The 27,035-nt window shown below is 39.4% G+C and overlaps 1 protein-coding gene across 4 annotated transcripts in view; it reads left to right on the top strand.

Moving 5' to 3' along the window:
* MCOLN2 (mucolipin TRP cation channel 2) overlaps window positions 1-27,035 on the top strand; it is a 64,920-nt gene that overhangs the window by 19,778 nt on the left and 18,107 nt on the right. For all 4 annotated transcript variants that reach the window (XM_079139690.1, XM_079139689.1, XM_079139692.1 and 1 more), the window contains 9 exons: window positions 2,306-2,479; window positions 4,462-4,615; window positions 11,493-11,577; window positions 11,681-11,777; window positions 18,160-18,259; window positions 22,487-22,599; window positions 23,759-23,908; window positions 25,345-25,446; window positions 25,553-25,675. In XM_079139690.1, the coding sequence (XP_078995816.1) occupies window positions 2,306-2,479; window positions 4,462-4,615; window positions 11,493-11,577; window positions 11,681-11,777; window positions 18,160-18,259; window positions 22,487-22,599; window positions 23,759-23,908; window positions 25,345-25,446; window positions 25,553-25,675 (1,098 nt within the window). The remainder of the gene's footprint in view (window positions 1-2,305; window positions 2,480-4,461; window positions 4,616-11,492; window positions 11,578-11,680; window positions 11,778-18,159; window positions 18,260-22,486; window positions 22,600-23,758; window positions 23,909-25,344; window positions 25,447-25,552; window positions 25,676-27,035) is intronic.

Raw genomic sequence — 27,035 nt, 5'->3', positions numbered from 1 at the left:
GTTTGACATCATATAGGTAAAGTGAGTCCTATTATTCTTTCATGAACTTTTATATTTTTATTTGCTTAATGTAACAGATGATTGAACCTAAGGGTGCTTTACCACTGAGCTACACCCTCAGCCATTTTAATTAATTACTATATTTATTGAAACAAGATTTTACTAAGTTCCTAGAGCCTCACTAACTTTCTGAGACTTCTGGCCTTGAACTTTCAATCCTCCTGCCTAAGCCTCCTGAGTTGCTGGGATTACAGTGTGCCCCCCTGCCCCCAGCTCTTTTATGAACTTTGATACTGTAGATCTTGTTGGGCAAACTCTCAGTTGTAAATGTTGTATAAGAATTTTTGCAGGACTGGATTAACTGAATTCATTGAAAAATTGTTACACTGTAACTGGAGTAAATATTTATATAGATCACTTCTTTTTTTTTTTTTTTTGTGGGTTTTTTTTTTTTTTTTTTTTTCCTTCTCATTTGAGAGGCCGGGGATTCGAACTGCGGTCCTTGTGCATGCTAGGCGAGCGCTCTCCAAAAAGAGCTATTTCTTCAGCTCCTATAGATCACTCCTTATAAGCATTCTTAAAAGCCACAATTTCCAAGTATTAAACCAATAAAATATATATTATTGCTTTACCAACTAATTGCTTATGAAAACAATTTATTTAAAACCCAAATGTACGAAAAACTGATTCAGACTTAGCTGAAATGGATTCTTTCTTTCTTTCTTAAAACCCAGTAGAGTCAGGGCATGGTGGTACATACCTATAACCCAGTGACTCAGGGGGCTGAGGCAGGAGGATTATAAGTTTGAGACCAGCCTGGGAAACTTAGCAAGTGCCTATCTCCAAATAAAGAATGAAACAGGATGAAGAGGTAGCTTAGTGGTAGATCCTCTGGTTCAACCCCCCATTAACACACACACACACACACACACACACACACACACACACACACGCACACCAGTGGGTTTGGGAGTAAATTTCTTCAAATTGTAGGGGCGAAGGAAATTTTCCCTCTGTTTTCTGAAAAGTTGGTATTTGTGTCAACTAAAATAATCTGATGAGATGGATTAACAGGAGAAGAAAAAAACATTCATTTGTTATGTGTATGGGGAGATCGCAAGAATGAAAAGTACCACATAACCCAATGAAATTTAGAAGTTGATATACCCTTTTTCATAGGGGAGAGGGAAATGGGGCAGGGGGAGGAATATATGCTATTTTAAAGAAAGAGTAAGTATAACAATTAATTTTGGTTGTCAACCTGACCAGTTGAGGGATACCTAGAAAACAGATAAGGCATACTTCTGGGTGTGTCTGTGAGGGTATTTCCAGAGAAGATTGACATGTGGGTCAGCAAATTGAGTGGGAAAGACCTGCCCTTAATGGGGGCAGTGCCATCCACTCTGTTGAGGGCTGAATGGAACAAAAAGGTTGAAGGAAGACTCATCCCTTCTCTAGTGGGTGCCATTTTTCTTACACTGTTTCATGGTACATCAGCCTCCAGTTCATCAGCCTTTGAATATGGACCAGCACTAATGTGTCTTGGGGTTTTCAGGCTTTTGGCCTCAAAAGCCTGGGGCTCCACTGACCTTTCTCGATCCTTCTGAAACTTCCTGCTTCTTTGAGCAGCTGCCTGTTTCCTGGCCCTCTAGCCAGCTATTGTGGGGCTATATTCAGCTTCTGACCATGGGAGCCAATCTAATAGATCCCCTCACTCTATTGGATGTGTTTCTCAGACTAGTGCAGTAAGTAAATGTTTTGGGGGAAGATAAATGGGCCTGAAGAACAGATGATAGTCTGGGAAAAAGTTCCTCTGGGCTCTGACTGTGGTGTTCACTCCAGACTTTTTTCCTTTGAATTAATCTTTCCTATTTAATGAGATTATAGTGACAAGTTTCATGATAATTACTTCCCTCTGGAAGAACTTCTCTTAGGTAAAGGAACTTCAGAGAAAGTTCCTCCCTGTGCTTTAGGAGAGGTAGGGAGGGGAGAGAAGGTCAGGGAAATCTTTGTTCTTGGGTTGCTGCTGAAGTTCAAGGTACTCAGTCTGTCAAAGCACCATACTTGGGGATTTTTATTTTTTTCTGAGCCCCAACACAATCTTAGGCTACTTAGAATTACTGATGTAGCTCAGTGAGGTTATTCTTTTCCCAAAAGAAATGTATTTTTACATTGTTGCTATTAGTATAAAGCAAGGAATTGAGATTTTTCTTACAGGTTTTGAGCAGAAGGTGAATGATCATAAGGCATTTTCCTTTCCTGGAAAATGGTCACATTCATATTCCGATTTGATTTTCTTTTCTAGCTTGTTCGTTTTGGTTTAGGTAACCAATTGGTGGTTGCCTTCAAAGAAGATAACACTGTTGCTTTTAAGCACTTGTTTTTGAAAGGATATTCTGGAATAGATGAAGATGACTACAGTTGCAGCATATATACTCAAAAGGACGCCTATGAGAGCATCTTTTTTGTTATTAATCAGGCAAGTATTTGTTGTGAATGTCCTGTTCTTTAAGAATGTGTTGACCTATACTTTAAGAATATATATACTTGGGATGGGTGTGGTGGTACACATCTGTAATCCTAGCAGCTTGGGGGATGAAGCAGAAGGATCACAAGTTCAAGGTCAGCTTTAGCAATTTAGTGAGACCTTGTCCCAAAGTAAAAAAATAGAAAGGACTGGGAATGTGGCTTAGGGTTAAGTGCTCCTGGGTTCAATATCTGGTACAGAAAATAAAAAATAAAATAAAATAATAAAATAAATATATGCCTTGTTGTCTTAGCAAGCAAACAAAAATAATACATATAATCCTATATCCTGATGTAAATTTTGGATAGTCTTCTGAAAAATGTTTATCACTGTTTTTGGAACCACATAGTAGGGTTTGCCTATTTTGAACTTTTCTCTAAGATTTGTCTTTTTAATTTATTCCTTCATATCCACTACTTTGGAGAGATTACTCCAGATCAAATAGCCAAGATATTTATCATCTCAGAAGGCTTGACCAACATTTGAAACTCTATCTAAGAGTCTTTGGTGGTCTCAATTTTGATGTTTTAGCACTAGTAATTCTATCCAAATCTTAACAACTTGGACTATATCATAGCTGTTTCTGGGCAGGTATGAGACAGCAGACTGGTGGACCTGAAGAGAGCATCTAGGGGAGAGAAATTAGTCATTTCTTTTTCATTCATTCATTCAATAAACATTTGAGTCCCTTGTATGTACCAGTGTATTCTGGACATTGGAGATATATCAATGACTCAAACAAAATCCCTGTCCTTTCTAAAGAAAAGAGCTAGACAAATGAAACAAAGTGAAATGTATAGTATCAAATTCCAGCTCCCTAAAAACACTACCTGAAAACATGCTGATAAGCAAATTTGAGTTCCTTGCTTGCAACAGTAAGGAATATGCCACCCTAAACAGTCCAAATGATGTCTCAGGTGGAACCAGAGTCCTTTAATGTGGGGGACCTTGATTAGAATTGGGTAAGGATCATACTATAACCATTTAAGGTTGGTGGATCTATCAAAACAAGGGTCAGGGAAATAGTCTCAAAAAGTCTTGGAATTGTTATCAGATTAAATCTTTAAATTGTTTATTCACCTATATAAGTCTTTTGGATATTCCTGAACAAAGCAATTATTTGCAACTTTTCTGTTCCTGGGTAAAAGTTCCTAGAATAGTAAAATCATGTTTGTAAAGATGGGAGCTAGTGAAGCCCTGTTAGTGCAGATAGCAAAATAGCAAAGTTGTTTTTGTGTAAGCTGGCGATAGTTGTGTTAATGTAAGCTGTGACTTATCTGAGAGTGATTCCCCTACAGAACAGAGCAGGGAGGGATAGGAGTAGTGTGTCCAGCATGGGATGGATGTTTGCAGTTTATTTAAAAATTTTTAATTTTATATATTTATTTTAATTGACAGATATAAATATATATTACATATTTTGGGGGGTACTATGTAAGGTTTTGATATGCGTTTGCAATTTTTGTTGCCTTGGTAAGGGAATGCCTCACTGAGGTGGTGGTGGTGATATTTGAGTCAAGATCTGAAGGAATGAGCTAGGTAGTTACTTGAAGTTCCAGGTGGAGGGAACAGCAAAAACCTGAGGCAGATGTGTGTCTGGCTAGCTCCAGGAGCTCCCTGGAGACAGATGTGGCTTTGCAGAGCGGAATAGAGGGACCATCACAGTAAGGAATGAGAGGTCAGCAGGACCCTGTCTTGGGCTGTGAGGGAGATGGGAGCCAGCTATCAGCAGGTTTGCTTTAGTTTAGAGTTCTGTGAGGCAGTGTGTTTCCTTACAGCCTGAGAAAATGACTTTGTGGTATTTAGAATTGGAAAGTGCTACTAAGGGGCATGATAGAAACAACAAAAGGGAGATACAAGTGCATTCCATATGCTGTGACTTCTGATCAAACTTTAAAAAACTCATATGTTTTTTAACTTTTTTTAAAAAATAGTATCATCGTCTAAAGAACATTTCCCTGGCGACCCTGGACTATGGAGAAAATGAAGACAACATAATTGGCTTAAAAATCTGTAAGCAGCATTACAAGAAAGGGACCATGTTTTCTTCAAATGAGACCCTGAACATTGACAGCGACCTTGAGATAGGTAACACAGGGATAATTTCATTATGTGCCTTCATTGTCTTTTGAGGTGAGAGCAAACCCCTCATATGAGAGTGAACCTATTCTGGCTGTCACTTCTGCATGAGCCTGCATTTGGCTCAGGAATCCATGGCCCTGGTGATGGGACAGGGACAACATTTGTGGATCTCTTTGGTGCAACTCAAAATTGTTGATTTAGGGAGGTATTCATGTTTATTTAGGTTTCTTCCCCCCATTAGGAAGTGATTAGATTTTGAAAAAAAAATGAGTCTGTATGTATCAAATGAAATGATGTATGCAAAAAAGCTTTGCATACTTGTTTTTTTTTTTTATTTACAAAGTACTTATGTGCTCTTTGAAGGTGAATTGTAATAAACTAACTTTTTCTTTTAGGAAATTGCTTGACAAAAAGTTAACAGCTAATCATGTAGAACTGTTGTGCACCATTCTGTTAAGAATGTAAAAGAATACCATGTGTAAATGCAAAATGGTTGACTTAGATCTCTGAGGGGTTTTGTCATTCATTCAACAAACTTCTGATGATGGTCACTGTGCCCAAAGTATTCACAGTTGCCTGTACTGGGATTGCAAAGATTACTCCCTTATGGCTCCTCAAGTTACTAACAATATGGAGTAGTGGTCCTAATATCAGTTTAAATTTGGAATGGTTTTATCAAATGGAGTGTTCCACCGTTCATTTGACCATATTTCCTACAACCTGAAAGTGCCTTGGTAACCCAAGAGGAGAACGCCCCTGCAAACAGTGGTTTTTAACTCTGTTCCTCAGTCTGCCTGTTTAGAATCTCTGTGTGAGTAAATGTGTCCCAGGCTCTTGACTTGGGAAGAAGAAGCCTAAACCATACAATCTGGGTCCTCAGGTGCTACATGGCTGGAAGCTTGCTGTCAGAGTCCTTGTAGAGGATGTTACTTGGTTCTGTAGCCAACAACATTAAAATGTTGTCTTAAGGCCCGGGAAGCACTGGCTCACTTGAGACTATCTGGGAGTCCATCTACAAAGGGCTAATCTTGTTTCCTCTTTATGTTTTACCTGGGTGCTCAGCCATGCCCTCCTTGTGGGTGATTCCTGTATATGAGGTAGAAGGACTCTTGGGTAGACTAATGGCTTGTCCTGTCACCTCTGCCTCAAGTAAGCCCCACATCATTTACTCTTCGGAAAATGTGTGACTTAAAGTGGATGCACCATACAGCTGTTGTTCAGTGATTCAGATGCTGTTTTTCTCAATTGACTTTTCTTGGAAAATAGGTTAAAGAAATATGGCCAAAGTCAATATCAGTGGCTAGGTAGGATGGGCTGGGCTGCAAAGCAGGGTTTATTTATACCATTAGACAGTGGTGCCCTTGTTCATTTCCTTTCTGCAAGAATATGGATTTTTTTTTTCTTTCTTTTTTTTTTTTTTTTTTTTTTTTACTAAATGGAGAGAGGTTAGTACTTAATTTGACTTCATTTAGAGAGATTGGTAAGCAGGTTAATTGTATTCTTTGACTTAATAACTATAACTTGTCAAAGAGAGTCTTACAACATAGCAAAAAGGAATGAAGACTTTTAAAATACTTGCTACTTGATTTTAGACCCTCCTTTTTTGGACACAGTGGAGGAAGCCTGCAGACGATATAAACAGGAATTGCACTCAACTTCATGGATGGGGCATGATAGTTTAAGTAGGTGAATTTGTAGAAGCTGTCCTAGCCTCTCATACTTTCTGCACTTTCTTTACCATTAAGAGAATCATCCTTCCTTGTGCTGAATGCAGAGATCTGCCTGTATGCCCAGCTTTCCTGCTGGTTTTCTATTTAGTTGTGTAGATCAAGCTAAGTTTCCCTTCATTCATGGTGATGGCCCTGTCCCTCCCATTTCTGACTCTAGAATCATAGCTTTCCAGTTCAGCCTTATTGAAGGGATTATTAGGAATCTTATCAAAAAGAGTCCCACCCCCCAATAGTTAAGTGTCCCTTGCTTTAATACAGGTCAAGTATTCCTTATCCAAAATGCTTGAGAATAGAAGTGTTTCAGATTCCAGATTCTTTTGGATTTTTCATATACATAATGAAAAAGATACTTGGGGGGTGGGGTCCAAGTCTAAACATGGCACAGTATGCATCTTATACGCATAGCCAGAAGGTAATTTTACACAGTATTTTTAGTACACCTTCATTTTGGCTGTTACCCATCGAGTGAGGTCAACTGTGGAATTTTTTACTTGCAGCATCAGGTTCATGCTCAAAATGCTTTGGATTTTGGATATTTGGATCAGGGATGCACACCCTATGTAATATTTTATTTTCTGTAGTGCGTTACAGTTGCACTAAAAACCTGCACTGTTTTTTAGTGCAGTTTCAGTTTCTGGAGTGCATCTGTAGTACACTTGCTCATGTTCTTCTCTCCACGAGTCATTATGCTTCATCATTTTCCCATCTGCTTTAAGAATGTGTCTAATTTGTGCTACTTCTAAGAGGGTTCTTATTTCATTGACCAGAGTATTCTGCTGTGTAAATGAGACTCATTGGAGCAATGAGGCTGTTGTTCTATATGTCAGCTTGTTCTGCTGGAGGTCAGATATTTTACTCAGGGTGTTTGCCATCTCTTTGGTTAAAAAAAAAAATCTGTCTTCGTTGCCACCAGATGCTGGTGACATCAGTAGCAATGACGGTAGTGTAAGGTCGCCAGATTTCAGAGTTCTGAAAATGTGTTGAGATAATGTGTAGCTCTATAACTACAAAGTAATGCTGAATTTGAACAATTAAACAGACTTTTATAAGGCAAATTTTACAAATAGCATAAAATTAATTGACAAAATTCTGTCATATTTCCATGAATCTAAGATGCCATCAATTAAAAAAAAAATCCAACTGATTTAGAGATGTTTAAAGCAAAATAGTATACCTCTTGCCGTGAATGAAATACAGAAGAAAAAAATGTAGGACCATGACTTGTGCATCTATCTTGAACATGTTATTTCTTTCAGAAGGTAGTCATTCATTTAGATTGATTTAATTGATATTTTAAAATTCACCTTAGGATAAGAATGTTAGGGGAGCATTTGCCTAGCATGCAGGAGGCCCTGGGTTCGATCCTCAGCGTATATAAAATGTTAGAGTTAGAAGGACCTTAGTTATCAACAGCTTGGCCTTCCTTTCACAGTTGAGAAAACTGCTGCTCCTTCATGCTAGGCAACTAAACCAAGGTCATGCAATGATGGTTGCAATAGGTTTTTGTTGCTTAAGTACCAGCACCATGAGCATCCCTGGGAACTTGTGAGAAGTGCAGAACCTCAGGCCCCACACTTTAATTCCTGAGCCAAGTTTGCATTCTAACAAGATTCATGCACATTGCATTTCTGAAGCTCTGGTCCAGTGTTCTCCAATGAAAGATCTTTAACTTCATATAGACCTATCTTCTGACTGACTTCACCTCTTTTTCTGTAGCCCATCTGCACCTTCTGTCCTCAGTGACTTCAGCATGCAGCATAGATACCTTCACCCATCCACATCACTTCCTTGGAAAAGCTGTCAGGGTACTTGCCCCTCCTTTCCCACCTGGGTCCTGTTAACAGTGATTTGTCCTTAGTCGCTGCCTCCATCCCCTACCCTCTGCACCAGGGCTGGCGCCTCCTGGAGACATGTGACAGAGCAGGACACTCTCTTGGTCTTCTGGCCTCCCATCTTGAATGTTTCTTGCACCTCTTCCCTGCACTCTCCTCCCATGTGTCACAAAGGAGTGCCAGGGGAGGTTTCACCTACATGATGGGGGACACTCCTCTGTCTCTAAGAAGTCATGCCCTTTCTCTGGGGCATCCGTACTTACGCCTCTCACCTGAGTTCTCCCTGCGCTCCAAACTGCTCATGTGTTCAGCTGGCTGCTTGACAACCCCACTGTGACATCCGGAAGGGATTTCAAACTGTGTCTAAAACAAAATGCTTCAGACCTCCCCATCTCCCTACCCACCCCTGGCCCTAGCTGTTTCTTTCTCAGTCTTCCCCCTCTTGGAAAATGATAGCAGCATTTTTGTTTTACACTATAATATTCCCAGTTGCTCAAGTCCCATGCTTGAATGTGTTGATTTCTTTATTTATATAATCACCACTATAATCTGTGCTGCTCCTTGCTCCTAGATTGGTCTCCTGATTCTGATCTTATTTTTATCCTTCCTCTTCAGCCCCCACAGCAACCAGAGTGGTGTTTTTAAAACTGTAAACTGGGTCATATCATTTTTTAGCTTCAAAACTTTAAGTGGCTCCCCATTCCATTTAGAATAAAATTTGTGTCGCTATGGGAACTGGCCACTTACCTGCTGCACCAAGCTCCTCATAACTCTGTCCTCAGTTCTCTGTTCCAGTGTCTTTTCTGTTTGAGAAATGGGCCAGGCCCTTTCTTGCCTGGAGTTCTTACTGCTTGCTGTCTTCCTGTGCACCGTACTCCCCCTGGATCTATGCATAGGTGGTTCTTCTTCAGCTAGAGAAGTTTCAGTTCAAACACCTTTAGCTCCTCAAGGGCCATTTTTTGAACACATGTCCTTGACTAGGGCTACCCCACCAAGTTATTCACATCACTTTGTCATCACTATCTTCTCACATCTGGAATTGTTTTTGTTTTTTTGTTTTTTCTTTGTGTGTGTGTGTGTGTGTGTGCATATATATATATATATATATATTTTTTTTTTTTTTTTAAAGCATCATCTACCTCCCCCACTAGAAGGTGAGCTCCATGGAGGCCACACCTGTCCTTGTACCACTTACCTCATTTAAAATGAATGAGTCAGGTGGGGAGCCTGGGTCTTTGATGCTCTCATAAAATTCATGGTCAGAGGTCAGCTTCAGCAGAGCTCAGGACCTCGAACCAAGAGCAAGTGGATTTAAATTTTGGATAGACACCAATGAGTTCTGTGACCTTAAGGAGGTTTCTTGACTGCTCTGTGCCTTGGTTTGTTCACTTGTAAAATGGCAGCAATAGTGCCCATTTCTCAAGGTCACTTTGAGGATTAAATGGAAGGATGCATTAAATGAGAGGATATATAGCCCTAGCACGTTTCCTGTAGTACGCTGTTATGTTGAGTTGTCTCTTTAGCTCTATGCCCTGTGTTTGGCTCAGGATGCCTGATTTTTATAAATAGAAGTGTGTCCCACATATTGAGACATCTTTTCTTTTCTTTTTTCTTTCTTTCTTTCTTTCTTTCTTTTTTTTTTTTTTTTTTTTTTTGAGACATCTTTTGAATGTGGGTTATCTGGTAGGCAACAAGTGTTTAATGGTGCAATATAATTGTGCTCTTGCTCTCAAAGACCTTGTGCTTTAGTCAGGGGGCTAAGTAAACAAATAAGGTGTTGAAATTATGGGGTGACATTCTGAAAGACTGAACCATTGAGTATACAAGTTGCTGGAGAACCTGCCTAGTACCAGGCACTGTACTAGGTCCTGACTTCTCTATGTCAAAGATAGCACAGAAGGCAGAGCCATAGCTGAGGGTAGTCAACCAGACTGGCCTCCACCAGTTCTGTTACTGGGTCTCTGTGACCTTGACAGGTGCTCACTTCTAGACCTCTGACTTTACTACCCTGTAAAGCAAGGGTGTTGGGCTCCATGATAATGAGATTAATATTTATGGGAGATTTTGGGACTATTCTTATATAATTTATAACTGATATTTGTTCTTTCTTCATGCAACTGGGTTCCTTTCCCTTCTCTTTTTAATTTTGAAAAAAGTGTCAGGCCTAATAGAAAAGTTACAAAACATCACAAAGATGTCCTGTATTCTCTTCATTCAGATATCCCAAACATTAATGTTTTATCTCATTTGTTTTTTCTTCATATGTATAAATATTTTTCCTGAAGGCATAGATATGCTGTTTCTTTGCCTATAAATACTTCAGTGTGCATTTTCCCCAAACAAAACATTCTATGTGATCCCTATATAGTACTCAAATTGATGAATTAACAGTGATACAATATGTAATCTACAAACTCTATTCTCAACTCATCAATTATCTTAATGTTCTTTATAGCTGTAGAGAAACCCTTCTCTACCCCTTGGATACCATCTAGATCACATCTGGCCTTGAGCTTTCGTGTCTTTTTAGTCTCTTTTAATCCAGAGCAAGAGAAATTTGCTTGGATTTATTTATTTATTTATGATCTTGGCTTTTTTTTTTTGGTACTGGGAATTGAACCCTGGGTACTTTACCACTGAGCTACATCCCCACCCCACCCCCTTTTTAAAAAAATTGAGGCAGAGTCTACTGAGTTACTGATGCTGCTCCTGAACTCACAATCCTTCTACCTCAGTCTGCCAAGTCGTTGGCATTGCAGGCGTGCACCACCATGCCTGGCAAGATCTTGACATTTTTAAAATTTTTAATTTTTTCATACCAGAGATTGAAGCCAAGGTTGCTTAACCACTGAGCCACACCCTCAGCCCTTTTAATTTTATTTTTATTTATTTTGAAACAGGGTCTCACTAAGTTGCTGAGGTGGCTTTGAACTTGTACTCCTCCTGCCTCAGCCTCCTGAGTCACTAGGATTACAGGCATGTGCCACCACGCTCGGTCTCTTGACATTTTTAAAGAGTGGAATATCCCTTATTTTGGGTTTTACAGCTCATGATTGTGTTGAGGCAGTGACTTGGGGTGGGAATGCCACGTAATTGCTTGCAGCAGGAGGCACAGCCTGTTTATCTCATGACTGGTGTTAACTTTGGTCACTGGCTTTCCACGGAAAGATCACTATTCTTCCTTTTGTATTTAGTAAATATTTTCTGGGGAGGTATTTTGAAACTTTCCAAGCAACCTGCTTCACATGGCACTTCCGGGCACTAGTTTTAGTGACCCATTCTTGCCTGACACCGCCCTTGCTTGTCCTGGCCTTTCCCTAGACTGCACTTACTTGGACCTTCAGACGTTCGCCAAGGACCCTCAGGATTGGATGCGGTCCCCATTCTTCAGACTGGAATTCTATCGGTAAATACGATTTTAAGTCTCATTTCCCAGGAGCTGAGGGAGGGGAAGGAGAGTGGACGAGTAAAACTGAGACATTTTACACCTTTTAATATGTTTTGTTCAGGCTCTTACAAGTTGAAATCTCCTTTCACCTTAAAGGCATTGACCTACAGACGATTCATTCCCGCGAGTTACCGGACTGTTACATCTTTCGAAATGTGGCAAGTGTCTTTGTTTTACTAAGTCACTTTCTATTGCTATTTTGTAGCTGCAGAGTGTAAATCACACTAGCCTAGAGGTGTTAGATGTGGTTGTGTGTGTGTGTTTTATTCTCTTTTCTTTTTTTAAAAAAAATTATTCTAATTAGTTATGCATGACAGCAGAATGCTTTTCAACTCATTGTACGCAAATGGAGCACTACTTCTCCTTTCTCTGTACATGATACACTCACACCATTTGTGCCATCATACAAGTACATAGGGTAATAATGTCCATCTCATTCCTCCATTCACCCCCCCCCCCCCATTATGGATCAGCATCCACATACCAGAAAATACTTGTTTTTTTTTTTTTTTTTTGGGGGGGGGGGGAGATTGTTTATTTCACTTAGCATAATATTCTCCAAGTCCATCCATTTACCTGCAGATGCCATAATTTCATTCTTCTTTAAGGCTGAAAAATATTCCATTGTGTATATATACCACATTTTCTTTATCTGTTCATTGGTTGAAGGGCATCTAGGTTGGTTCCATAGTTTAGCCATAGTTTAGCTATTGTGAATTGAGCTGCTATAAACATTGATGTGACTGCATCACTGTAGTATGCTGATTTTAAGTCCTTTGGGTATAAACCAAGGAGTGGGATAGCTCACTTGGTGAGCTATCAAATGGTGGTTTGATTCCAAAATTTCTTAGGATCTCCATACTGCTTTCCAGAGTGTTTGCACTAATTTACAGTCCCACCAGCAATGAATGAGTGTACATTTTCCCCCCACATCCTTGCCAGCACTTATTGTTGCTTGTATTCTTGATAATTGCCATTCTGACTGGAGTTAGATGAAATCTTAGAATAGTTTTGATTTGCATTTCTCTGTTAGAGATGTTAAACATGTTTTCATATATTTGTTGATTGATTGTATATCTTCTGTGAAGTGTCTGTTCAATTCCTTAGCCCATTTATTGATTGGGTTATTTGGGTTTTTTTTTTTTTTTTTGGTGTTAAGTTTTTTGAATTCTTTATATATCCCGAAGATTAGTGCTCTATATGATGTGCCTGTGATAAAGATTTTCTCCCATTCTGTGAACTGTCTCTTCCTATTATTGATTGTTTCCTTTGCTGAGAAGAAACATTTTAGTTTGAGTCCATCCCATTTATTGATTCTTGATTTTATTTCTTGTGCTTTAGGAGTCCTGTTAAGGAAGTCAGGTCCTAAGCCAACATAGTGAAGATCTGGAACTACTTTTTCTTCTATTAGGCACAGGATCTCTGATCTAATTCGTAGGTTCTTGATCCACTTTGAGTTGAGTTTTGTGCAGGGTGCGAGATAGGGATTCAATTTCATTTTATTACATACGGATTTCCAATTTTCCCAGCACCAGTTGTTGAAGAGGCTATCTTTTCTCCAGTGTATGTTTAAGTCACCTTTGTCTAGTATGAGATAACTGTATTTATGTGGGTTTGTTTCTGTGTCCTCTATTAGGTACCAAAGCCCTGCATGTCTATTTTGGTTCCAATACCATGCCATTTTTGTTACTACAGCTCTGTAGTATAGTTTAAGGTCTGATATCCTGCTTCACTCTTCTTGTTAAAATTTGCTTTGGCTCTTCTAGGTCTCTTATTTTTCCCCAAATGAATTTCATGATTGCTTTTTCTATTTCCATGAAGAATGACATTTTGGGATTTTAACAGGAATTGCATTGAATCTGTATAACACTTTTGGTAGAATGGCCATTTTGACAATATTAATTCTTTCTATCCAAGAGCATGGGAGATTGTTCCATTTTCTAAGTTCTTCTTCAATTTCTTTCTTTAATGTCCCGTAGTTTTCTTTGTAGAGGTCTTTCACCTCTTTTGTTAGATTGATTCCCAAGTTGTTGTTTTTTTAAATTTATTTTTTATTTATTTATTTTTAGGCTATGGAAATGGGGTAGTTTTCCTAATTTCTCTTTATTTTTATTTTTATATATTTATTTTTATTGTAAACAAATGGGATACATGTTGATTCTCTGTTTGTACATGGAGTAAAGGCATAACATTTGTGTAATCATACATTTACATAGGGTAATGCTGTTTGATTCATTCTGTTATTTTCCCCCTACCCTCCCACCCCTCCCACACCTCTTTTCCCTCTATACAGTCCCTCCTTCCTCCATTCCTGCCCCCCTCCCATCCCCCATTCTGTGTCATCATCCACTTATCAGCGAGATCATTCTCCCTTTGGTTTTTTGAGATTGACTTATCTCACTTAGCATGATATTCTCCAGTTTCATCCATTTGCCTGCAAATACCATAATTTTATTATTCTTTATGGCTGAGTAATATTCCATTGTATTTATATACCACAGTTTCTTTATCCATTTATCAATTGAAGGACATCTAGGTTGGTTCCACAATCTGGCTATTGTGAATTGAGCAGCTATGAACATTGATGTGGCTGCATCTTTGTAGTATTCTGCTTTTAAGTCCTTTGGGTATAGGCCAAGGAGTGGGATAGCTGGGTCAAATGATGGTTCCATTCCAAACTTTCTGAGGAATCTCCATACTGCTTTCCAGAGTGGCTGCACTAATTTGCAATCCCACCAGCAATGTATGAGTGTACCTTTTCCCCCACAACCTCTCCAACACCTATTGTTGCTTGTATTCTTGATAATCGCCATTCTAATTGGGGTGAGATGGAATCTTAGTGTAGTTTTGATTTGCATTTCTCTTATTACTAAAGATGTTGAACATTTTTTCATATGTCTGTTGATTGCTTATAGATCTTCTTCTGTGAAATGTCTGTTCATTTCCTTAGCCCATTTGTTGATTGGGTTATTTGTATTCTTGGTGTAGAGTTTTTTGAGTTCTTTATAGGTTCTGGACATTAGCGCTCTATCTGAAGTATGAGTGGCAAAGATATTCTCCCACTCTGTAGGCTCTCTCTTCACATTGCATCTGTGTTCAGCAGGGATACTGGTCTGAAGTTTACTTTTCCTTGATGTGTCTTCGTCTGGTTTTGGTATCAGGGTGATACTAGCCTATAGAATGAGTTTGGAAGGGTTCCCTCCTTTTCTATTTCATGGAATAATTTGAGGAGTATTGTTATTAGTTCTTCTTTGAACTACTTGTAGAACTTGGCTGAAAATCTTTCTGGTCCTGAGCTTTTCTTTGTTGGTAAGCTTTTGACGGCATCTTCTATTTCATTGCTTAAAATTGATCTGTTTAAATTGCGTATGTCTTTCTGATTCAGTGTGGGTAGATCATATTTCTCTAGAAATCTGTCAATGTCTTCGATATTTTCTATTTTATTGGAGTACAAATTTTCAAAATAGTTTCTAATTATCTTATGTATTTCAGTAGTGTCTATTGTGATATTTTCCTTTCCATCATTAATTTTAGTAATTTGAGTTTTCTCTTTCTTTTCATTAGTGTGGCTAATAAAATCAATTTTATTTATTTCTTCAAAGAACCAACTTTTCATTTTGTCAATTTTTTGAATTGTTTCTTTTGTTTCAATTTCATTGATTTCAGCTCTGATTTTAATTATTTCCTGTATTCTACAACTTTTGGTGTTGATTCATTTTTCTTTTGCTAGAGCTTTGAGACATAGTATTAGGTCATTTTTTGTTGACTTTTTATTCTTTTAATGAATGAGGTCAATGCAATGAACTTTCCTCTTAGCACTTCCTTCATAGTGTTCCAGAGATTTTGGTATGTTGTATTGGTGTTCTCATTTACCTCTAAGAATTTTTTTATTTCCTCCCTGATTTCTTCTATCCATTCATCATTCAATAGCATATTATTTAGTCTCCAGGTGTTCAAGTAGCTTCTATTTTTTATTTTATTGTTGATTTCTAATTTCGTTCCATTATGATCTGATAGAATGCAGGGCAGTTTATCTACTTTTTTTGTATTTGCTAAGATTGCTTTGTAGCCTAAGATAATGGTGTATTTTAGAGAAGGATCTATGTGCTGCTGAGTAGAAAGTATATTTACTCATTGATGAATGAAATATTCTACATATGTCTGTTAAGTCTAAATTATTGATCATATTATTTAATTCTATAGTTTCTTTGTTTAGTCTTTTTTTTATCCAGTGGTGATAAAGGTGTATTAAAGTCACCCAGTATTATTGTGTTGTGATCTATTTAATTCTTGAATTGAGAAGGGTTTGTTTGATGTACATAGATGCTCCATTGTTTGGGGCATAAATATTTACAATTGTTATGCCATGTTGATGTGTAATTCCCTTAAGCAGTATGAAATGTCTTTCTTTCTCCCTTCTGACTAACTTTGACCTGAAGTCCACTTTATCTGACATGAGGAAGGAAACCCCTCCTTGTTTACACATCCATGCGAGTGATATATTTTTTCCCATCCTTTCACCTTCAGTCTGTGGATGTCTTTTCGTATGAGATGAGTCTCTTGAAGACAGCATATTGTTGCATCTTTTTTTTTAATCCAATGTGCCAGTTGCCATTAAGATTCAGGGTTATCAAGATATGATTTGTATTCCTGGTCAGTTTGTTTATTTTGGTTTTTAACTTGACTTGGTTTCTCCTTTGGTTGGCTTTTCCTTTAGTGTAGTTCCTCTCTTTGCTGATTGTTCTTTTCACTTCCTCCTCATGGAATATTTTGCTGAGAATGTTCTGTAGTGCAGGCTTTCCAGTTGTAAATTCTTTTAACTTTTGTTTATCATGGAAGGTTTTTATTACATCATCAAATCTGAAGCTTAATTTTGTTGGATATAAGATTCTTGATTGGCATCCAGTTTTCTTTCAGAGTTTGGTATATGTTGTTCCAGGACCTCCTAGCTTTGAGGGTCTGGGTTTGAGAAATCTGAGATCTAAATTGGTTTCCCCCTATATGTAATCTGATACTTTTCTCTTGTCTTTAAAATTCTATTCTTATTCTATATGCTAGGCATTTTCATTATGATGTGACTTGGTGTGGGTCTATTGTAATTTTGTACATTTGGGGTCCTGTAAGCCCCTCGTATTTGATTTTCTATTTTGTTCTTTAGGTTTAGGAAATTTTCTGATATTTCATTGAAAAGATTGTGCATTCCTTTGGTTTGTATTTCCATGCCTTCCTCTATTCCAGTAAATCTTAAATTTGATCTTTTCATGTTATCCCATAATTCTTGGAAGTTCTTTTCATGTTTTTTTGCCACCTTCACTGTGTGGTCAATGTAATTTTCAAGATAATGTAGTTTTCTTTGTTGCCTGAGATTCTATTTCCCAAGTGATTTAGTCTGTTGGTGATGCTTTCTATTGAATTTTTAATTTGGTTTATTGTTTCCTTTATTTCAAGGTTTTCTGTTTGTTTATTTTTCAGAATTTCTGTTTGATTTTTAGTCTCTTTATTGAAGTGATTTTTTGCTATCTGTATTTGTTCTCTTACATCATGCTTTACTTTGCAGTTCAGGTTAACTGTGTACATTCTAAACTCCCTTCTCTGACATTTCTTCTACTGGGTTGTCAGTGAGTTTTATTAATGTAGCATCTTGGTTAGTTTGGGGGTGCTTTCTTCCCTTGTTTTTTCATGTTGTTTGTGTATCTTCCCCTTTAGCAGTGTGGATCCAAGGTATTACAATTTCTACCCTATGGACTTATAGTGCCCCTGGAGTTTTCCAATACTTTGCCTTTAAGGGCGAGATCAGTATTAACAGCACCCAATGCAAACAATATGCAGCCTTAAACCAAATAACTCCTATTAAGATGCTTAGAATTTTGTCGCAATGAACAGAAATGATGTGTTCAGTTATTGTCTATGATTTACCTGACTGACTTGGGTTCTATAATGTGGAAAGGTGAGAGCACTAGGACATTTTAAGCTCATCTTATAGCCCCGGAACAGACCTGTCATTCTGAAAGCATTGCATATAGCTCTTGAGGAAAACAGAAAAAAGAACTCAGACCCATAGGATAGAATTGAAGCAAATGCTTTTAAATGCCGTTCTGTGAAGCTGGGTACAGTGGTGCAGGTCTATAATCCCAGTGGCTCAGGAGGTTAAGGCAGGAGGGATCACAAGTTCAAAGCCAGCTTCAGCAACTTAGTGAGATCCTGTCTCAAAATAAAATTAAAAAAAAAGAGCTGAGGATATGGATAAGTGTTCCTAGGTTCAATCCCAAGTATAAAAAAATAAAAAAGTAAAAAATAAAAATAAATGCCATTTTGTGTAATAAAGTCATTGTGTTCTCTTGTCAAACATTGGTGACTTCATATTTTAGTTCCCAGGATTACTAGTAGAAAATTGTGAAGAACTCCTGTGATGAGGACGTTTCATCAGTATATTTTTTTGGGTCAGCACAGTTTGGATACACCCACTTTTTAAAGCTGAGTTGACCTAGTGAGTCTTACTTTCTGCGGAACTGTAACCTCTCAATCTCCTTGTGTCTCCAGATTACCTTTGACAATAAAGCGCACAGTGGCAAAATCAAAATCTATTTTGACAGTGATGCCGACATCGAAGAGTGTAAAGACTTGAACATATCTGGCTCTAGTAAGTATGTGCTCTGCTTGACCTTTGTGGATTATGGGATGGTTTTTAACACTTTATTCTGGGATTTGGAGTATCTGAGTGGTTGATATGGATGGTGATAGGATGAAAGGGTCTGGAAATCCATGTATGGAAAATTTGATTGTGTTAAGCATGTCCTGCGGGTTTGTACTTTCCAATTTCAGCAAGTGTTGATCACACATCTGTTAGAAGAGGTCATGTGACTTGGTGGTTAGGCACTCCAGCTTTGGAACCAGATGGCCTGGGTTTGAATCCCAGTCCTGTTTACCTGTGATCTGGGAAAATTTTCTTCTCTTGTCTCAGTATCTTTCTCTGAAAAATGAGGGATAATAATGATACCTACCTTCCAGGAAGTCAGATAGAAAGGAACAGTACCTGAAGCAAAGCTCTGAGAACAGAAGCGGGTGCATGTGAATTGCTGGGCCCTGCAGGGAAAGACAAAAAGAAAGCCTGAGTGAGGGAGACTTTTGTGCTGATAAGAATCTCTAGGGTGCTACTGGTGGGGACAGGTGAGGGTATACTGAAGGGATGAAGAGGAAGAAAGCGAAAGATGTATTTGGGGACAGAGTGGGAAATAAAATTGAAACGATTCTTGAAGAAGGTATGTTTTAATCTGAGCCTTGGACAATGGAAAAGGAGGATCAAGGTCTCAGAGCCTAGATTGTCACCTGAAAAATCTGTCCTCTGGTCAGTCATTACATGAAAAACACCTCTTAATCCACATGCTTAAATGGGCTACATGGACTCAGTCCTGTTTGCCCAGTGAGGGGTCAGGATGGGGTCGGTGATAGATGGTCAGCATTTTTTAATTGGCAGTCTTTGGATGAACTTCCTTTTAACCACAATGAAATAAAATATAAGAAACCTGTGGTTTCCATTTTAGATTTGTTTTTTAAAAAGTTTGATTTGTGGCCTGCTGTTTTTCAGTTGTGTAAGATAGCCTGATGATTCTGCATTTTTTAGAAGTTTTGTTTTCAGTAGTTCCTCGGATTAGAATGGACAGTTTAGTTTCTGTTAAAAAATAGTTTCTATTTCTAGCAGGCACCACTTTCACAGATTGGCACAGGCCAGATGCATATTTTCCAAGTCCAAGTATAGGTTGCATCTATTTTCTATTAAAAAAAAAAAAACCTAATCCACCTAGATCGCTAGGGTTTTCTTGCCAATGTACAGCAGGGAGACGCTGCAGCTCCCTCCTGTGGCCAATAAGGAGAAACACAAACCTCACATACCGCAGAGTGAAAATAGTAAAAATCGACATATTTTTCTAGAGCTACATCCTGAGAAGCCATTCTTCATCCCTAAGAGAATAAAAATTTTAAATAAAAGGAGGGGATGTGAAAGACTTAAAAATCTGAGGTTTGGAAAACAGTTTAGGAATTTTCCCCCCCCTCATGTGAAGCTTTCTGGTGGGTTGAGATTTCCCTGGTTTGGGGGAAGTGGAAGGAGGCCAAGGGCGACATCTGGTGGGCTCCTGATGCTCCTTCCAAGGTGTTCTGAGTTTCTCTCACATAAACTTTCACCCCCTGCCCTGGTCCTTGCCATTATCTGTATTATCTCAAAGCAAAATGTGAGGGAACGTCCCTTTTCACATACAAAAATCATGTTGGCTTTTATAACTTCTGATGTCCATCTCCACGTGTATTACAGTCTTTCTCTAACTGAAGTTTGTAAGTAGAGCAATTTGGGGATGGGAGGCTTGGGGAGTTTAGTGGATGTATTTGCCTTTGCTGGGGCATGTCAAGGATATTTCAGTCAAGGACAGTAAGCTAGGTGACCCTGGACCCCAGTCCTGCAGGCAGACCAGTGGAGGGAAGGGTGGAGTTGAGTGTGGGCCACCCCTAGTCAGGTTGGCAGAGCAACTTTCTGGACTAGTGTTTTCTAAACCCACGTTTGGAAAATGCTCTTGGAGGATAACAGTTTCAATGGAGTATGAAGGCAATTGCTATGTTTATAAAACTCCTCTTTAGCATGCTAGACTTGTCCTTTCAGTAATTCAAGGAAAATCAGAATGCTGGATTCTGTTGGGAGGGCTGATGTGTCTTTCGAGGTCTGTTTATTTTCCTATCTGCAGATAAGGCTCCATCCAAGCAATCTCAGGTTTTGTTCTAGTTATAGGTCAGAAAAAAAGGTACCAGAAGCTGTCTTTGCCTTTCACAGGATTTTCTGACTCATCTTCCCAAGAACTGCCCATTTCCTCTGCCCCATTCCATAGGTCCAAGGGTTGGGGAGGTCTGTGTTTTGGTAGAGCTATGTTGTCTTATTATCTACCTGTCAGATGACATTTCAAGATAACTTAAGTTTCCTGAGTATGAGATGGCTAAAGGCAGCTGTGAGCATTCAGTGCAAGGCACTCACTTTGCATAGGTTGTTGTGCCTGGCTCACAGGACAGCCCTGTGGAGCAGGTGCTGCCTGCTCTGTTTTGTAGCAGAGGTGCCTGAAACTTAGCCAGGTAGAATCATTTGCTCTGTGAATCACATTTACTAGCCAATTGTGCTCATGCCCCACTGGATGAGTCACTTTGCCCTCAGACACTGGTCCAGTGTTGCTCACATCCTTACATTATTAAATCTGAGGGTGCTCTGGTCCTTCTATTAATGCCTCCTTGTGAAGGACTCTGACCTAGACTCTCCTCTGAAGGTTGCCTGTCCCCCGTCCGAGTCATCCTTTCCTGTCTTGATTGTCCAGACTGAACTCAGTTTACCCAAGGCAGAAAACTGCTAGTCATTCTTATTTGTCCTTTTTCCCTAAGGCCACCTGGGGACCAGCTCATGACTCTGCTTCACAACTCTGTGCCTTCTCTTGACCCTCTGCCTCCTTGACTTGGCTTTGATTTTCATCAGTTCTAATTTAGACCATTCAGTGGTCTTCTCATGTTCTGCATGAAGCTCTTCACTTATTTGGGAGCATGCTACAGCATTATACTAAGCCCAAGTGCTATATTTGAACACTGCTTAGGGGCCCTGCCTCACAGAGCCAGAGCCAGTCATTGCTGGGGGAGAAGGACGCTGAATGATAAGATGGTGTTTGTTCCTGTTATTTCCTAGTGCTTTTCAGAGTGCTTTTCATAGATGAACTTGTGTAATCCTTATAACAGCCCTGTGATGTACTTCTTCTTCTTCTTCTTCTTCTTATTATTATTATTATTAATTTTATTCTACACACTTCTCAGAGGAAATGGAGGCTCAGGCTTAGTGACTTTCCTGAGACTCCACAGCTTCTGACTACAGAGGTGAGACTCAGGCTCAGGCTACCAGGCTCCAGAGACCACATCCTTTCTCATTTTATACTATACTGTACCTGTGCTTTACACTGTGTCTTCTTTGAGGATATAAGATCAGCGGCTACCATGCAGAGAGGAGTAAAAGGAGCCATGGATGTGTGTGTGCTATGGAAGAATTTAGGAGTAGCTAATAGATATGAGAATTTAGAAAATTTTGTTCTGAGAAGCGGGATTTTCAGTCTGAAACTTGACACTGAAAATGAATAACCTGCATGTGTGTGTAGGGGAAGAGGTGCTGTCCCAGACAGAGGGAACAGGATGTGCAAAGTCCCTGAGGTGAGAGGATGGAAGGAGGAAAAGCAGTATAGGTGCAGGGTAGGGAAGGAGAGGGTAGTGGTTGGAATGTGGGATGAGAGAAGCTCAGGGTACAGTTTCATTTCCCTCTGGCACGTTCTTCCTGCCACTGTGTATTCCAGAACAAAAATCTGATTACCACTTTCCTCCTCACTTCCAGTCCAAGAAGTTTTTTTTTTTTTTGTGCATGCATAAAATGTTTATCAAATTAGCACTGTCCACTGGGAAGATGCACAGTGACAGTGAGAAACAGAAATGAGGCCTCCAGTGGTGGCATTTTAATTTTTCCTCATCTTAATGGCAAACTTGATGTGTGAAACAACTTGGTATGGCAGCCCAAATGGATCACCTTCTCTTGAATTCAGTCCTACAGTACATATTTATAAATTAATTTTAGTGCATTTATTAGCACTCAGTGTATTTTTAAACGCATGACTCTTCACACCAGGGGATGTTTCGCCTTGCTGACTGACTTCTGAGTGATTTCAGTGTGATCGTTTCTGATAATCACCATTTTGTTCTAACAAGGAACAGAAGTTTCCATTTGAACTTCTGTTCATACGGCCCTTTTGCTTGGAAGTTATTCTCAGGTGAGATGTGTTTAGCATTTGCCTTCTGTTTTGTTCTTCAGTTCAGAAAAACACTCAGTACGTGCTGCTGTTTGATGCATTTGTCATTGTGATTTGCCTGGCATCCCTCATCCTGTGCACCAGATCTGTCGTTCTTGCTCTCAGGTTACGAAAAGTAAGTATGTGTTTGCACTTTCTCTCTCCCTCATCTTGTCCAAACAGTGGACTGCTGACATTGGTTCTCCCTGACTTGGGCCCCTTGACTCACTTAGATTCTTTTGAGTAATGGCCCTTGGAGGCACTAACCAGCCCGAAGTGTGGGAAGGAAGTACAGGTTCCGGAGATGTCAGTTGGGAATCAGATAATTATCCTGCTTGAGATTGAGCTAATAAGCGCAGGTGCACAGAGGCGAACTCTCAAACTTTGGGGTGTTTCCAGAATAAAATTTAAATTTAGGCATGATCTTTAGAACAGAGTAATAGCATGTGTGAGCTTCATACATCTTTGGTCTTGAAGTAAGAGTTCATTTTTGACAAGGAAGCATGGTAAATGGGTCAGAATGAAACATAAAATTCTTTCTTCTGTTTTTTAAATAGTTTAAAAATTCTCCTCTGATTTTTACTTTACCTTTTTAACCCTTAGGACTCTTATGAATACATACTCCAGCTCCCCACCAATCTTATTCTGGTTTGTGGAATGTGTGTAAATTCCTACTGGGGTCAGGAGAAATGGGAAGTCATTGAAATTACCTCTTGTGGAGCAAGTGTAGAGTCTGTTCCATTTTCCTTGATCTTGACTCAGCCAACTTACTTTGTTACATCTATCTCTCTTACCTGCCCTCTAATCCGCTTCATATTCTGAATCCAAGGTTAAGATCCTGTCTCTGCCAAAGCAAGGGGATGACACTGGGCACACACACTCTGGAGCCAGCCTGACTGGATTCAGTTCCTGGCTCAATCTCCCTGGGCCTCAAATCCTTCATCTGGATGGCAGAACAGACATAGTACCTAATCCCTAGGGTTGTCCTTGGCTTGAGTGAGTTGATAATCAAAGTATTTGGAACATACTATGTGCAAGCTATTTTGACAAGACTCTTCTGGAGCCAGAGCATGTGTATTTAATGTTTGAGTTCAGTTAGCAGCCACTCAAAAGCTTACTTACAGCTGGGGTAGATGATGAGGAAGAATGTGTGCCCTGATCCCCAATGTGGAAAGGCGCCTTCGAGTTGGGAAGTACCCTGCGTCATTTTACAGGCAAAAACACTGTTTTGCACCTGTCTTCTGCTTCCAGAGGGCAATGTGATTAAGAAATGCTTTTTAAAATGTTTGCTATAGAGATTTCTAAACTTCTTCCTGGAGAAGTACCAGCGACGTGTGTGTGACACTGACCGGTGGGAGTTCATCAATGGGTGGTATGTCCTGGTGATTATCAGCGACCTAATGACAATCATTGGATCCATATTAAAAATGGAAATCAAAGCAAAGGTGAGGACAACTCATTTCAAATCTTAGGTTCTTTATATTCTTCTGGATGACATCAGGCATTTTAAGACATAAGATCTTTATGGAGACTGGTTTACTCCTCTTTTCTCACACCCATAAAAGTGAGGCCTCCTCTCTCTTTCTTCCTCATGAAGAGAGTGAGGAACCTGGTGTGTGTGGCTACTGATATTCCTATGACTATCCTCCAGGAAATTTGGTGGCATCTTCAGAATAGTAACTGAAGTTTGAGAAGATTTGTTGTTTGGGTCTCATTCATTCATCCACCTATCCAACCATCCATCCATCCATCCATCCATCCATCCATTTATTATAGTTGCAGAAGGAGCAACTAAGCCATAAACCAGTTATTTCTCCTGAACATGCATCAAGAGCTGGTGGTAATAACCCATGACGATTGGGTGCCCTGACAGATGAGGATAAGGCAGGAATACTTGCAGGTTTACTAGTAACTGAAACATTGCAGAAATTAGTTGATCTCGTAACTAGGAGATTGAATTGAAGGAGAGCTGGCTCCTCCTTCACCCAGTTCTTCTGCCTTCCATGCTATACTGTTGGTGGATCCCACCAGCCTGGCCTCCCACCACCACAGTGCCCATCTTCTCCATCCTGGTTGGCTTCTTCAGGCTGTTCTCCTCTGACCTGGACTGTCCAGCAGCCTCCATTCTGGTTTCCCATCCTCAGCCTTATTAACTCCAGATCCATCTATCCTGCTGTCAGAGTGATTTTCTGAGAAGTGCCCATCTTGCTGTTACCCTCCTTTCTACTTCCCAGGATCTACTTTAGGAAGTGGCTCCCCTCAGCTGACCTCCAAAGTCTTTGTCATCCTGCTATCTCTGTCCCTGGCTCTCCTCCCACTCCCATTTTGGCTCTGATCCTTCCCGTTCAAGACAACTCTCTGGTTCTCGGCATTGTCTGTTTGACCTTCATTCATTTGCCTGTGGAGCTTTCTCCAGCCTCCTGCAGATACAACTCTGTTCTGAGAAGCCATCTTCGACAAGCGGGACACTGTCTCTCTCATTACCCTTAATATACTGTATTAGAATCACATGTATGTGCTTTTCTCCTCCACTAGACCTGGAATTCCTTGAGAGTAGGATTAGCAGATGTTGGATTAGCAGATGTTGGAGTTTGCTATCACAAGTAGCTGCATTATTTGATATTTAATAAACACCATCAGTTTATATTCTTTAATACCTAGATTCGTGGTAAATGCAATTTCTATTTTAGGATATTTGAAAAAAATCAGTTCAACCAATTGAAATACTAAAAGGAAACAAGAAACAAACATTTGGAACTGCGTCTATTTTTTGCATTCTTTCAAAAAAACTTTAGTAGCACCTATAGGGAGACAGATAGAAGATTCTTTCCAGTCACCAAAAGTGAGGTCAATGATTTACTGCATTTTTTTCATTCCTTAGAATCTCACAAATTATGACCTGTGCAGCATTTTGCTTGGGACATCTACGCTCTTCGTTTGGGTTGGTGTCATCAGATACTTGGGCTATTTCCAAGCATATAACGTAAGCATTTGATCCTGGGAAGAATCACTGTGGTTGGGACTCATATCTTCTTTGGGTTCCATAGCTACTTTTTACTTCCCCCATTCTGTTAATTTATTTTTTTCAGGTGCTCATTTTAACAATGCAAGCCTCGCTGCCAAAAGTTCTCCGATTCTGTGCTTGTGCCGGCATGATCTATCTGGGTTACACCTTCTGTGGCTGGATTGTCTTGGGCCCATATCATGAGAAGGTATGTAGCACTCACTCTTCCCTCTGTGCCTCAGGCCCTTGGGACCTTTATAACGGGTTTGTAGCACTTGCTTTCTAAGCACCCACCTTCCCCAACATGCACCTGTGATGTCATTAAGTAGGTATCTTTGTCTTGGTTTTGTATCTCTTTTCCTTTTGGGGAAATTGCAGTGACTTTAGGATACTGAAACAAGAACTGCAAAAGACTGGAGATTGTGTGTCCTAGTTGTCTGCAGTGGGCTTCAGGGGTCACATGTTCACCCAACTGATCATTACGTGAGAAATGTTTGGGCACAAGATCACTGTAGTAAAAATAAAAAGTGAGAAAAATTATTACAAAATCATTCCACTTTAAAATATTAGGGTTTTCCTCTGCACTAGTTAAGGAGAGTGAAGGTAGTAAAGATTGCCTGAAGGGCCGTTTCATTTCTGATGGAAATGAAAGCACACACCATCTTTGTGTATTAAAGACCAGAATCTGAGTTTCACACTATTACTGAGCTTCAGTCAGCATCATGAACTCAGAAATGTCCAAGCTATGCTAAGATATTGTTGCTTTAAACTGATAAATTTGATACATCAGTAAATGAACTAGGTAAGTTTGGTCTTGTTTTCAAACCACAGAAGTAAAAGAAGTTATCATATCTTAAGTTTTTTTCTTCCATGGGCCCATGGCTGGAATCTCTGCAGGTAACACTTGCTGTCTGTTTGTTGGGCACTATGCTGAGCATTTCTGTGTTCTCTCTTATTTCATCCGCGCAACCCCCCCCCCCCCCCCCCGCCAGGGGTACTGGTATCCTCAGGTGCTCTGCAGGGAAAAAGAGGCCAAAATGCAAAGGATTGCTTTCAAGTTTGTGTAACAGTACAACCCTAAGTTTTGACCGCAATTAACTGCATTAAACAAAATATGTGATAAATTCTGATTTGTAGACTGTTCACAAAGAGAAAGTTATCCTTGAAGCTCAAACCTTTTTTGTTATCCTACCAAAATAAAACCTAGTAACATGGTATACCCAGGCTTTCCTCTCTAAATGTCACACTATATGCAAAGGGAATTACTATTTTTCCTATTTGAGACACTGTATAATTAGCAAAGAGACAACTTCTGGGTTAATAATAAATCTTGATAATCTTATTGCTTTTCCAATTCCATGTCACTGCTTTCAGGGTGACTCATGAGTAAAAATTGTTCTCTGATATATCTCTGATCTGGAGAACTCATTGTCTTCATACCCAGGAAAATTTATATTTTTCCTTCCATACTTTCCTCATGCTCTGAGAACATCTCCTTCTCTTTGTCACTAGAGGGCAGTGTTGTACTGTGTGGATTAGGTACTGAGCCTGAGGATTTGACTTTGATC

This window comes from Sciurus vulgaris, assembly GCF_902686455.1.
Source record: "Sciurus vulgaris genome assembly, chromosome: 1".
In the NCBI taxonomy this organism is placed as follows: Eukaryota; Metazoa; Chordata; class Mammalia; order Rodentia; family Sciuridae; genus Sciurus; species Sciurus vulgaris.
The sequence above is the reverse complement of the archived record's forward strand: the minus strand, read 5'-3'. Positions and strand labels throughout refer to the sequence as shown.